The sequence below is a fragment of the Trichomycterus rosablanca genome, chromosome 12 (genome assembly GCF_030014385.1).
Source record: "Trichomycterus rosablanca isolate fTriRos1 chromosome 12, fTriRos1.hap1, whole genome shotgun sequence".
Taxonomy (NCBI): domain Eukaryota; kingdom Metazoa; phylum Chordata; class Actinopteri; order Siluriformes; family Trichomycteridae; genus Trichomycterus; species Trichomycterus rosablanca.
The window spans coordinates 18,171,478-18,185,578 of record NC_085999.1 but is presented as its reverse complement, the minus strand read 5'-3'; the positions used below and the strand labels follow the sequence as shown (position 1 = coordinate 18,185,578).

The following is a 14,101-nucleotide window of genomic DNA, read 5'->3' as shown; positions in this document are numbered from 1 at the left end:
CCTGTGGTCTGATGAGACCAAGATAAACTTTTACAAAATATAAAGAAAACACTGAAAAAAACACTGTCCGCTCTCCGCTCACTGTGTGTGTGTATATATATATATATATATAAATATATATATACAGTATATATATATATATATATATATATATATATATATATATATATATATATATATATATATATATATATATATATATATATATATATTTATATATACATATATATATATATATACAGAGAGACACGGTCGGAGTCAACTTGTTCGTGACGTCACGTGTTTTGCGAATTTCGATTCGTAATCCGAAATTTGTTTGTACGTTAAGTTGAAAAAGATCGTTCATAACCTAAAATGTGTTCGTATGGTAAACCGTTGGTAACTCAAGGGTCCATTGTATGCGATTTCAAACGCAGCCTAAGTCTTTGGTGGGTCCTTATTTTATAGCCAGTCTGTTACCAGTTCACCTGCTTATAGTGCAATCTTTAAAAACATTGTAACTTAAATATTCAACAACTTATTTTGCACCATCTATAAATCAGTCAGATTTTTTACTTTTGTTTATCCTTAAAAAATGCAATCAAGTTGGTCAGTCAAAATATCAGGTGATTATATGTAGATATTGGTTGATATCTAACTGATTTATTGTGGGTAAGAACCCCAGCAGCTGAATTCTGCAAACACTGCAACCTGTTTAAACTCGGATTGAGTGTTTGTAGTGAACAACAGTACAATAAGAAAACTGTCTTACTAGTTTTTTAATGTTGGAATAAAATGTGTCCTGTGCAACACTGAAGCTTCTAACTTGTGCTTAAGTGAATCTTTTGAAAGTCTGGAATGGTTAGTGATAGGTGTTTTTATTTTCAGCTTTCTTCAGTCACTGAATGACATGTCGGGTTTTATATTGTTAAGCCTCAGAAACCTATTCAGGTCTTTTGGTTCAGTAAAATGAATGAATAAATGAAAGAGCAACACAGAAATGCAAGACATAAGTGTGAACTCTGAATACAGATGTGCTCTTTTAAAGGTTGACAACTCCTCTCTCACTGGAGAGTCAGAACCTCAGACTCGTTCTCCAGATTTTTCCAATGATAACCCTCTTGAGACCAGGAATATTGCTTTCTTCTCTACCAACTGTGTTGAAGGTACGTTGATAACATCTACATAATATACAGGGTGGGGCATAAAGATCTCCCACATTTTGAATGAATCGACCAAAAGAACCCAACTATCTAGAAAAAAATGCTTATATTTCTGAAAAGTACATAAAAAACAGTTTTGTTTTAACGGGTTTTAAAAATTATATCAGACAAATGGCGGCCGTTGTTGGCAATACATTGATGGAGTCGTTCCCGGAAGTTCTCCAAGACTCTCCGTGTCATCTCAGGTGGTATTGCGTCGATTTCCTCTCGGATCCTTTACTTCAAATCCTCAAGAGTTCAAGGACGATGTCGGAAAACCTTTTCCTTTAGGTATCCCACAAAGGAAAAAGTCACAAGGGCTTAAATCTGGTGACCTTGCCGGCCACCCCACGTCTCCCCTTAAAGAGATCAAATGCCCAGGAAACATTTCCCTCAACACTCCAAGCGAACGTCGTGCTGTGTGAGCTGTGGCCCCATACTGCTGAAACCATACATGTTCTGTATCCAAGTCATCCAGTTTCGGGCGCAGAAAGTTCTCCAACATTTCAACAAAATGGTAGAGCCTAGCCTACCGAATGAAACCTGTCCCGCCTCTCTACTGCCACTACAGCCCATACGGTGCCCACTCCAAATGTGGGAGATCTTTATGCCCCACCCTGTACAATACATTGTGGTATCATAATAAGACAACTCTTCTGATTTACATTTGCAGAGATTACTGTCAATAGTATACCAATACTGTCAATAGTATACCAATACTGTCAATAGTATAGTACCAATGGGTAAGTCAGTAGAATCAATCATTGTACAACCCCAATTCCAATGAAGTTGGGACGTTGTGTAAAACATAAATAAAAACAGAATATGATGATTTGCAAAAAATTTTCAACCCATATTCCATTGAATACACTACAAAGACAAGATATTCATATATACAGTATATATGTTCAAATGGATAAACTTTATAGTTTTTTTGCAAATATTCACTCATTTTGAATTTGATGCCTGCAACACGTTCCAAAGAAGTTGGGACGGGGGCAACAAAAGACTGGGAAAGTTGAGGAATGCTCAAAAAACACGTGTTTGGAACATTCTACACGTGAACAGGTTAATTGGAAACATGATTGGGTATAAAGGGAGCATCCCTGAAAGGCTCAGTCGTTCACAAGCAAGGTTCACCACTTTTTGAACAACTGCGTGAGCAAATAGCCCAACAGTTTAAGAACAACGTTTCTCAACGTGTAATTGCAAAGAATTTAGGGATTTCATCATCTATGGTCCATAATATCATCAAAATATTCAGAGAATCTGGAGAAATCTGTGCAAGTAAGCGGCAAACCCGAAAACCAACATTGAATGCCCATGATTTTCAATCCCTCAGGCGGCACTGCATTAAAAACTGACATCATTCTGTAATGGATATTACCACATGGGCTCAGGAACACTTCAGAAAACCATCGTCAGTGAACACAGTTCATCACTCCATCTACAAGTGCAAGTTAAAACTCTACCATGCAAAGCGAAAGCCATATATCAACAACACCCAGAAACACCGCCGGCTTCTCTGGGCCCGAGCTCATCTGAGATGGACTGACGCAAAGTGGAAAAGTGTCCTGTGGTCTGACGAGTCCACATTTCAAATTATTTTGCCAAAGAGGAAAAGGACTGTCCGGATTGTATCAGCGCTAAGTTCAAAAGCCAGCATCTCTGATGGTATGGGGGTGTGTTAGTGCCCATGGCATGGGTAACTTGCACATCTGTGAAGGCACCATTAACGCTGAAAGGTACAAACAGGTTTTGGAGCAACATCTTTTTCAGGGACGTCCCTGCTTATTTCAGCAAGACAATGTCAAGCCACATTCTGCACGTGTTACAACAGCGTGGCTTCGTGGTAAAAGAGTGCGGGTACTAGACTGGCCTGCCTGCAGTCCAGACCTGTCTCCCATTGAAAATGTGTGGCGCATTATGAAGCGCAAAATACGACAATGGAGACCCCGGATTGTTGAGCAACTGAAGTTGAACATCAAGCAAGAATGGGAAAGAATTCCACCTACAAAGCTTCAACAATTAGTGTCCTCAGTTCCCAAACGCTTATTGAGTGTTGTTAAAAGGAAAGGTGATGTAACACAGTGGTAAACATGCCCCCGTCCCAACTTCTTTGGAACATGTTCAAAATGAGCAAATATTTGCAAAACACAATCAAGTTTATCTGTTTGTATTCAATTGAATATGGGTTGAAAAGGATTTGCAAATCATCGTATTCTGTTTTTATTCATGTTTTACGTAACGTCCCAACTTCATTGGAATTGGGGTTGTATATTAATAAGCATCTATTTGTAGGCACTGCCCGTGGTTTAGTCATCAGCACTGGGGATCGCACTGTGATGGGCAGGATCGCCACACTTGCCTCTGGTCTTGAGGTTGGACGCACTCCCATCTCTCTTGAAATTGAGCACTTCATCGAAATCATAACAGGCGTGGCTGTCTTCCTTGGAGTCTCCTTCTTTGTCCTCTCCCTGGTACTGGGATACAGCTGGCTTGAAGCAGTCATCTTTCTCATTGGAATCATTGTTGCAAATGTGCCTGAAGGTCTTCTTGCTACTGTCACTGTGAGTAACAAACATGCTTTAGTTTATGAGCTGCTCATATGATATCCAAAAATGATCTATTAGTTTACTAGACATGTAAAAAACATGATTGGTCCTTACATATGGTCTTAGCCTAGGAACATACTTAACACAAGTACATAAATGCAGGACTACATACAGCAAATAGCCAAAATATGTGTAGAACTGACCATGAACTTGTTTGATATCCTATTCTAAAACAACGGTCAGTTATAGCATACTTTATTGTTCTGGAAAAGCTTTACATAAAATTTTAGAATCAAAAGAACATTTGTGAAGGCAGACACTAATGTTGGACAAAAGGTCTGGCTTGCAGTCCCAATTCAACCCAAATATGTTAAGTTGGGGTTAAGGTCAGATCTCCGTGCAGGCCATTGGAGTTTCTCCACACAACTCATCAAGCCAATCATGCTGGAACAGAAAAGGGTCTTTGCTAAATAGTTGGAAGTATATAATTTACATACTATAGTGGATTTTATATCACTTGGGCAGTAGGTGTGGTTAAACCACATAATCCTAATAATTAGAAGGGGTGTTCCAAGATTTTTGGTGTTTAGTGTACCTAAAATACATTATTTAATTACAGTAAAGGTTCTAAACATTTGCACTTATATATATATAGTCAGTATAATGCTGCTTGCTGATCTTGTGTAGGTGTAAGCATTTTAATGTACTTTGTTGTCCTTTGCTTTTTCCTTAGGTGTGTCTCACACTGACAGCTAAACGCATGGCCAAGAAAAACTGCTTGGTAAAGAACCTCGAGGCTGTGGAAACCCTGGGCTCTACGTCCACCATTTGCTCGGACAAGACAGGAACCCTGACCCAGAACCGCATGACTGTGGCCCACATGTGGTTTGACAATCAGATCCATGAAGCTGACACCACAGAAAACCAGAGTGGAGCCAGCTTTGACCGAAGCTCAGCCACCTGGACCAGCCTGGCACGCGTTGCTGGTCTTTGTAATAGGGCTGTGTTCTTAGCGGAACAGACTGATGTTCCTATTCTAAAGGTATATTTATTTTTTTTTTTTTTCATTTTAAAGCACACCAATATTTTTTCCATTTTTGTTGTTCTGGACCAATCAAATATGGAGAAACAAATTTACATTACTTTAATCAGCCATGCACATAGAGGCAATTTAGTGCAGCCAGTTTACCTTCTGCATGTTTTGAGAGGTGGGAGGAAATCAAAGTACCTGGAAGAAACCTATATAGAAAAGATGAGAACAGTGTGTACAGTCAGTGTTATGAAGTGAGGACTGAACCCGGGACTAAAGGAACAAAGTTGCTGTGTGGCATTCTAGCTGTTGCATTGTGCCACCCCACAATAACAACTGATTCATATACACTGATCAGCCATAACATTAAAACCACCTCCTTGTTTCTTGTAACGCTTTGTGGGCTAAGACAGACAGGAGGGGCGGACACACACGCAGAGATGAGAATAACTAAACTATATTTATTAATAAACAAAAGACAGGTACAACAAGACAAGACAAGCTAACACACAGAGCTAACAAACAGAGCTAACACATGGAGGTTAAACAAACAAAAGGCTAATGCTAACAAACTAAACAGGGTAAACAGACTTAACAAGACTAAACAGGATTAACAAGGCTAACAGGGCTTACATGACTAACAGGGTGAACAAACAGGCTAAACAGACTAAACAGGCTAACGGACAGGCTAAACAAAGACTAAACAGGCTAAACAGACTAAACAGGCTAACGGACAGGCTAAACAAAGACTAAACAGGCTAAACAGACTAAACAGGCTAACGGACAGGCTAAACAAAGACTAAACAGACTAAACAGGCTAACGGACAGGCTAAACAAAGACTAAACAGACTAAACAGGCTAACGGACAGGCTAAACAAAGACTAAACCGGCGAAACAGACTAAACAGGCTAACGGACAGGCTAAACAAAGACTAAACAGACTAAACAGACTAAACAGGCTAACGGACAGGCTAAACAAAGACTAAACAGACTAAACAGGACTGAACAGACTAAACAGGCTAACAAACACACGCTAACAGACAGGATCAGGCTAACAGACAGGATCAGAACAAATCACCAAGACAGGAACTAGTAGCAAACCGTAAGGCAAAGTTACAATGAAACAAATCCAGAAATCCCCACCAGCCTCTCCCAGTTCCTCTCTTAAATATATTGCAGCTGGGGCTAATTAGCCCCAGAGAACCAATCCAGAGAGGGGAGCTGGCTGGAGGCTGATTGCTCCAATAGAGGTGGGTGTGGCAGACAGGAGCACACAGAAGGCTCAAGTGTGACAGTAGCCCCCCCTGTAGGCACGACTCCCGGCGTGCCCAAATATAAACACAAAAGGGGGTCCTGGACCCTGCGGGGCGAATTTAAAGTAATTCATAACGTTCCGAGGCAGGCATGACATAAGTGCGGTAACTCGGGGTGCCGACGGAAATCCAGAAGCGCCGTCGGGGGGCGCCAACGAGGGTTCAGAAGCACTGTCAGGGGGTGCCGACAAGAGTTCAGAAGCGCCATCGGGGGCCGCTGGCGAGGAGCCAGAAGCACCATCTAAGGGCGCCAACTCAGGAACAGGAGCGCCATCAGAGGGCGCCGACTTGAGGACAGAAGCGCTGTCAGGAAGCGCCAACGAGGAAACAGAAGTGCCGCCGGTGGGTGCCGATGAGGAAACAGGAGCACCTTCGAAGGACACCAACTCTGGAACAGGAGCGCCATCAGGGGGCGCCAACTCAGGAACAGGAGTGCCGTCGGAGGACACCAACTCGGGAACAGAAGTGCCGTCGGAGGACACCAACTCGGGAACAGAAGTGCCGTCGGAGGACACCAACTCGGGAACAGAAGTGCCGTCGGAGGACACCAACTCGGGAACAGAAGTGCCGTCGGAGGACACCAACTCGGGAACAGAAGTGCCGTCGGAGGACACCAACTCGGGAACAGAAGTGCCGTCGGAGGACACCAACTCGGGAACAGAAGTGCCGTCGGAGGACACCAACTCGGGAACAGAAGTGCCGTCGGAGGACACCAACTCGGGAACAGAAGTGCCGTCGGAGGACACCAACTCGGGAACAGAAGTGCCGTCGGAGGACACCAACTCGGGAACAGAAGTGCCGTCGGAGGACACCAACTCGGGAACAGAAGTGCCGTCGGAGGACACCAACTCGGGAACAGAAGTGCCGTCGGAGGACACCAACTCGGGAACAGAAGTGCCGTCGGAGGACACCAACTCGGGAACAGAAGTGCCGTCGGAGGACACCAACTCGGGAACAGAAGCCAGCTGCGGTGAGCCTGGCGAAGAGGCTTCGTGAGTCAGCTGCGTGGAGCCTGGCGAAGAGGCTTCGTGAGTCAGCTGCGGTGAGCCTGGCGAAGAGGCTTCGGGAGTCAGCTGCGGTGAGCCTGGCGAAGAGGCTTCGGGAGTCAGCTGCGGTGAGCCTGGCGAAGAGGCTTCGGGAGTCAGCTGCGGTGAGCCTGGCGAAGAGGCTTCGGGAGTCAGCTGCGGTGAGCCTGGCGAAGAGGCTTCGGGAGTCAGCTGCGGTGAGCCTGGCGAAGAGGCTTCGGGAGTCAGCTGCGGTGAGCCTGGCGAAGAGGCTTCGGGAGTCAGCTGCGGTGAGCCTGGCGAAGAGGCTTCGGGAGTCAGCTGCGGTGAGCCTGGCGAAGAGGCTTCGGGAGTCAGCTGCGTGGACCCTTGAGAGGAAGCATCCGGAGTCAGCTGCGTGGACCCTTGAGAAGAGGCGTCCGAAGTCAGCTGCGTGGACCCTTGAGAAGAGGCGTCCGGAGTCAGCTGCGTGGACCCTTGAGAAGAGGCGTCCGGAGTCAGCTGCGTGGACCCTTGAGAAGAGGCGTCCGGAGTCAGCTGCGTGGACCCTTGAGAAGAGGCGTCCGGAGTCAGCTGCGTGGACCCTTGAGAAGAGGCGTCCGGAGTCAGCTGCGTGGACCCTTGAGAAGAGGCGTCCGGAGTCAGCTGCGTGGACCCTTGAGAAGAGGCGTCCGGAGTCAGCTGCGTGGACCCTTGAGAAGAGGCGTCCGGAGTCAGCTGCGTGGACCCTTGAGAAGAGGCGTCCGGAGTCAGCTGCGTGGACCCTTGAGAAGAGGCGTCCGGAGTCAGCTGCAAAAACACTGGAGAAACGTCATTAATCAGCTGCACAAATGTTTGAGAATCTCCTTGATTCAGCTGTGAGGACCCTGGAGAGGCGTCCGAAGTCAATTGTGAAAACACTGGAGAAACGTCATTAATCAGCTGCACAAATCCTTGAGAATCTCCTTGATTCAGCTGTGAGGACCCTGGAGAGGCGTCCGGAATCAGCTGCAAAAACCCTTGAGAAGCTTCTTGAAACAGCTGTGAGAACCCTGGAGAGGTGTCCAAAGTCACTTGCGAAAACACTGGAGAAACATTCAGCTGCGTGGACCCTGGAAAGGCGTCCGAAGTTAGCTGCGAAAACACTGGAGAAACATCATTCAGCTGCGAGGACCCTGGAGAGGCGTCCGAAGTCACTTGGGGAAACACTGGAGAAACATCACTCAGCTGCGAAAACACTGGAGCAACGTCATTCAGCTGCGTGGACCCTGGAGAGGCGTCCAAAGTCAGCTGCGAAAACACTGGAGAGGCGTCCGAAATCAGCTGCTTGGACCCTGGATATGCGTCAAAAGTTAGCTGTTTGGACCCTGGAAAGACCGGACTCAGCTGTGAAAACACTGGAGAGGCATCCGAAATCAGCTGCTTGGACCCTGGAGAGGCGTCAAAAGTCAGCTGTTTGGACCCTGGAGAAACTGGACTCAGCTGCGAAAACACTGGAGAAAAGTCACTCAGCTGCGAAAACACTGGAGAGGCGTCCGAAATCAGCTGCTTGGACCCTGGATATGCGTCAAAAGTCAGCTGTTTGGACCCTGGAGAAACTGGACTCAGCTGCGAAAACACTGGAGAGGCGTCCGAAATCAGCTGCTTGGACCCTGGATATGCGTCAGAAGTCAGCTGTTTGGACCCTGGAGAAACTGGACTCAGCTGCGAAAACACTGGAGTCCGGACCACATTAGCAGTGGGCGCTTTGCTGCAGGAAAATTTTGCTCTCATGAGGCCCTTAAACACCTTAACCGAGTTCAGCTCAACTCCCCTGTCAGACCAAAGCTGCTTAGCCCACTCACGAGCAGCACCCCTCAGCCGAGACATCATAAATCGCACCCTGTCGATTTCAGCTGGCTGGGGGTCCAGAAGGTTCTGCAGGTAGAGCTGGCTCTGTAGAAGGAAGCCTTCGACGCCTGAGTCGCTTCCATCATATGGAGCTGGCCTACTAAGCGGGAAGGTTTGAGGAAACCTCATGGAGCCGAAGTCCGGAAAAACATGGACAAAAAACATCTCGCTGTGTCCTCTTTGGGGGATTATTCTGTAACGCTTTGTGGGCTAAGACAGACAGGAGGGGCGGACACACACGCAGAGATGAGAATAACTAAACTATATTTATTAATAAACAAAAGACAGGTACAACAAGACAAGACAAGCTAACACACAGAGCTAACAAACAGAGCTAACACATGGAGGTTAAACAAACAAAAGGCTAATGCTAACAAACTAAACAGGGTAAACAGACTTAACAAGACTAAACAGGATTAACAAGGCTAACAGGGCTTACATGACTAACAGGGTGAACAAACAGGCTAAACAGACTAAACAGGCTAACGGACAGGCTAAACAAAGACTAAACAGGCTAAACAGACTAAACAGGCTAACGGACAGGCTAAACAAAGACTAAACAGGCTAAACAGACTAAACAGGCTAACGGACAGGCTAAACAAAGACTAAACAGACTAAACAGGCTAACGGACAGGCTAAACAAAGACTAAACCGGCGAAACAGGCTAAACAGGCTAACGGACAGGCTAAACAAAGACTAAACAGACTAAACAGGACTGAACAGACTAAACAGGCTAACAAACACACGCTAACAGACAGGATCAGGCTAACAGACAGGATCAGAACAAATCACCAAGACAGGAACTAGTAGCAAACCGTAAGGCAAAGTTACAATGAAACAAATCCAGAAATCCCCACCAGCCTCTCCCAGTTCCTCTCTTAAATATATTGCAGCTGGGGCTAATTAGCCCCAGAGAACCAATCCAGAGAGGGGAGCTGGCTGGAGGCTGATTGCTCCAATAGAGGTGGGTGTGGCAGACAGGAGCACACAGAAGGCTCAAGTGTGACATTTCTACACTCACTGCCTATTTTATCAGCTCCACTTACCATATAGAAGCACTTTCTAGTTCTACAATTACTGACTGTAGTCCATCTGTTTCTCTGCATACCTTTTTAGCCTGCTTTCACCCTGTTCTTCAATGGTCAGAACCCCCACAAGTCCACCACAGAGCAGGTATTATTTAGGTGGTGGATGATTCTCAGCACTGCAGTGACACTGACATGGTGGTGGTGTGTTAGTGTGTGTTGTGCTGGTATGAGTGGATCAGACACAGCAGCGCTGCTGGAGTTTTTAAATAGTGTGTCCACTCACTGTCCACTCAATCAGACACTCCTACTTAGATGGTTCACCTTGTAGATGTAAAGTCAGAGACGATCGCTCATCTATTGCTGCTGTTTGAGTTGGTCATCTTAGAGACCTTCATCAGTGGTCACAGGACGCTGCCCATGGAGCGCTGTTGGCTGGATATTTTTGGTTGGTGGACTATTTTCAGTCCAGCATTGACAGTGAGGTGTTTAAAAACTCCATCAGCGCTGCTGTGTTTTATTCACTCATACCAGCACAACACACACTAACACACCACCACCATGTCAGTGTCACTGCAGTGCTGAGAATGATCCACCACCCAAATAATACTCTGCAGTGGTCCTGGGAGAGTCCTGACCATTGAAAAACAGCATGAAAGGGGGCTAACAGATGGACTACAGTCAGTAATTGTAGAACTAGAAAGTGCTTCTATATGGTAAGTGGAGCTGATAAAATGGACAGTGAGTGTAGAAACAAGGAGGTGGTTTTAATGTTATGGCTGATCGGTGTACATTTGTACACAACTGTACACAGAATAACAGACTTACTGTTATAACTAGATTGAACAGAAGTAAAAATTGCCTGACTGGTGTTTTTTGTCCACAGAGAGATGTTGCTGGAGATGCTTCTGAGTCTGCTCTTCTAAAGTGTATTGAACTTTGTTGTGGATCTGTGAAAGAGATGAGAGATAAATATAATAAAGTTGCAGAAATTCCTTTTAACTCAACTAACAAATACCAGGTAGGTCTATAGATTTGTTTTTAAGATTGAGGATTTTATTGGAGTATGTCGGGTCTTTTACTTAACTACAACTGGTCAAAATGTTGCATTAATTATTCTTGGCATTATTATAATATCATTTTCTTTACAGTTAGAACCCGTTAAAAGATTAACATAATTTAACCCTTGTGTGGTGTTTGGGTCAGTGGGACCCGTTTTCAATGTTTACCAAAATAAAAATGATGCTATTTATTATTATTTTAACCTCAGACTCTTTGCCTTTGGCTCATTTTGTGTGAAGAACATATAAAATAACACGTTTTTAATGAGTTCATACTGTACACCCCCCCCTACACATTTATATTACACATGTGGAGTTCCAGACAGAGAGAGAGAGAGGCAGACAGACAGAAAGACAGAGACACACAAAGAGAGAGAAAGACAGACAGACAGACAGACGTACAGACAGAGAGAAATAGATGGACAGACAGAGAGAAACAGAGAGACAGGCAGAGAGACAGAGGGAGAAACAGACAGACATGAAGAGAGACCGAGGGAGAAACAGACAGACATGAAGAGAGACCGAGGGAGAAACAGACAGACAGGCAGAGGCAGATAGACAGATAGATAAAAAAAAGACGGACAGAAAAAATGGACAGGCAGAGACAGACAGGAAGGCAGGCAGTCAGAGAGAGAGACAGACATACGTACAGAGACACAGAAAGACAGACAGACACAGCATACATGCATCAAATGAATGTATGTAACACACACAGTAAAGCTGACCCTCATGTGTTGTATAGGCCAGCATGAATAGACTGTTCAACGGGACTGATGTGTAGACTGATGTGCAGACTGATATAGATACTGTATCTGTTCAGGCTGGTGTTTCTTACACTGACTGTGACTGTTTTACATTTCTTAGGGTTGTTTCATTTTGATTTGTTCAATGTAAACCTGTTTTTCCAGCCATATTTTGATAGTGATTTTTCCTTTTTTATATTTTGTCAACATATGAGATATTTACTTTAAAATGTTACAACATTTTAACATTTACTATTTACCTGTTTTGTATGTTAAGTAAGTTATGGCTGTATCCTCCTCACCCCCGAGATGGGACGCTTTGAAAACAAACAATATCCTGTAACAACACTTGTTCATTTCAGCCTTTTAAATGACATTATACAAAAAAAAAAAGAAATTTTGCTTGGGGACTGTGAGTTATTTAGTGTCCAGTATACTGGACATTTGGAATTAAGAGCATGAAATGTGCAAGATTCTGAAAAAATTTACATATTATTATTACCATTATAACATGTGACATATCAAGTATTGTACATTTATGGCATAATGTAATACATGTTTATAATATTAAAAAGCATATACTAGTTTATACAGAAGTTAAAATTTACATTTTAATTATTTATATGAATATTTTAAATATTTAATTTAAAACTTTTAATTTTAAAAACTCAAAACCTTAAAAATGAAAACTCAAACTTTTTAATTAAAACATTTAGCTTTGTTCATTTCCCCTTTTCTTATAAACAAACTTTCCTTTTATAGATATATTTTAAAAACAAGGAACATTACTAAAACATAAAACAGAATATTCAGTTTGTGAATATTAATTTTAAATTTTAAATTATCCACATATCTATCTTTCAATATAAATATTTTGAAAATAAATGATATCTAAATTATTCAAATCAAAACCTTTTGCATTTCAGCTTTGAGTTTTTCTTTTCTTTTTTTAACGGGACCTTGTGTGGAACTCATAAAAGCAGTTTCGTTCAACCTGAATGCAAAGAAATACATTACATTTTAAACATCTTATGCTTGATTTTTTGGTGCAGCCAGGGTTTCTGCACCTCTGAAAGCTGGTGCTATCACTACCCACCACTGGCAAGTGCTCTGCCCCACTGTATCTAACATCTTGGCTTAGAATCACTTGACTCCCTATCACTATCCTGTTGATATTCATCCCACTACTCTCAACACTGCAGTCTATTACTATCATCTAGTAATTTAAGCACCTCATCTACTGTCAGCCCTTAACATACACGAAAAAGATATGTACAGCACGAAAAATGCAAAAAGTAATACTGATGCACATCTTCTAATTCATAGTTAGCATGACAAACTAAACAACATTCAATACGTTAAATCCAAATGTCCAGCTGGCTGGACATAAAACATTTGCTCGAAATTTAAGTATGCGTAAATACATATTCATCGCTTATATTGTTACCAATCATTACAAAAACCTTCTAAAAATACATCATTTCTAAAACACTTTGGTTATATGTGCACATTAATAGATAAAAACGTATGTTTTGTTCGGTCACGGAGGCAACAAGCGTCTTTCTCAACAGCTGCCATCTTCGGGTCTTTTTTCAAGAAGCTTAAAAAAAAATTCTCAATGTCTTTGACCAACCAGTAGAAAGACAGAGTTGTGTTGGAGTGTCTAAAAGTGAGTGTAACAAAGTAAAACTTCCTGTTGAGTTATAAAACCCAGAAAAAAAATGTCCAGTATACTGGACATTAGGAGTGAGGAGGGTATTAATTAAAAAACACAATAATGCGGTGGGTCCACCAGACCCGCAAACACTGGCTGAGTAACAAAACTATGAACACGACAAGTTCAGAATGGCACTTAGTAAAGTCAAACACATTTTTATCACCCAGCCAATCAGAATACAGTAATGGAGAGTCATGTATCCATAGAGGCTGAATGTTTCTTTTTTTGCATTCAAAGCCAAAGTTAAGGCAAACTGTCTTTTACTCTTTGTAGTTAGACTAAATATTAGTAATTACATTTAATAATTTATCTTAAATAAAAAAATGTGAGTTATCATGGTAAATTGCTATGCTATTTACCCAGTAAAACTGGAGAAACAGTGTGCTTGTGTACCACTTTCCTTTAAAATAGCAGTATTCAATCCAACTTAAATTAGTACACCGGGTGTATTGGACCAAAACTAAACTAGCCAAAATTCACCCAGACCTCGACCCCACCTGCGACAGATGCCATTTGGCCCTTGCTACGCTAGTTCACATGTTCTGGGACTGTCCCGCCATTACAAACTTCTGGTGATCAATCTTTCAATGCTTTTCCAACATTC

General features: G+C 43.0%; 1 protein-coding gene across 3 annotated transcripts in view; it reads left to right on the top strand.

Annotated features, from left to right (window-relative positions):
- The window catches only part of atp1a1b (ATPase Na+/K+ transporting subunit alpha 1b), a 39,977-nt gene that overhangs the window by 8,405 nt on the left and 17,471 nt on the right, over positions 1–14,101 (top strand). For all 3 annotated transcript variants that reach the window (XM_063005352.1, XM_063005351.1, XM_063005350.1), the window contains exons 7-10: positions 1,028–1,145; positions 3,483–3,751; positions 4,470–4,778; positions 10,863–10,997. In XM_063005352.1, the coding sequence (XP_062861422.1) occupies positions 1,028–1,145; positions 3,483–3,751; positions 4,470–4,778; positions 10,863–10,997 (831 nt within the window). The remainder of the gene's footprint in view (positions 1–1,027; positions 1,146–3,482; positions 3,752–4,469; positions 4,779–10,862; positions 10,998–14,101) is intronic.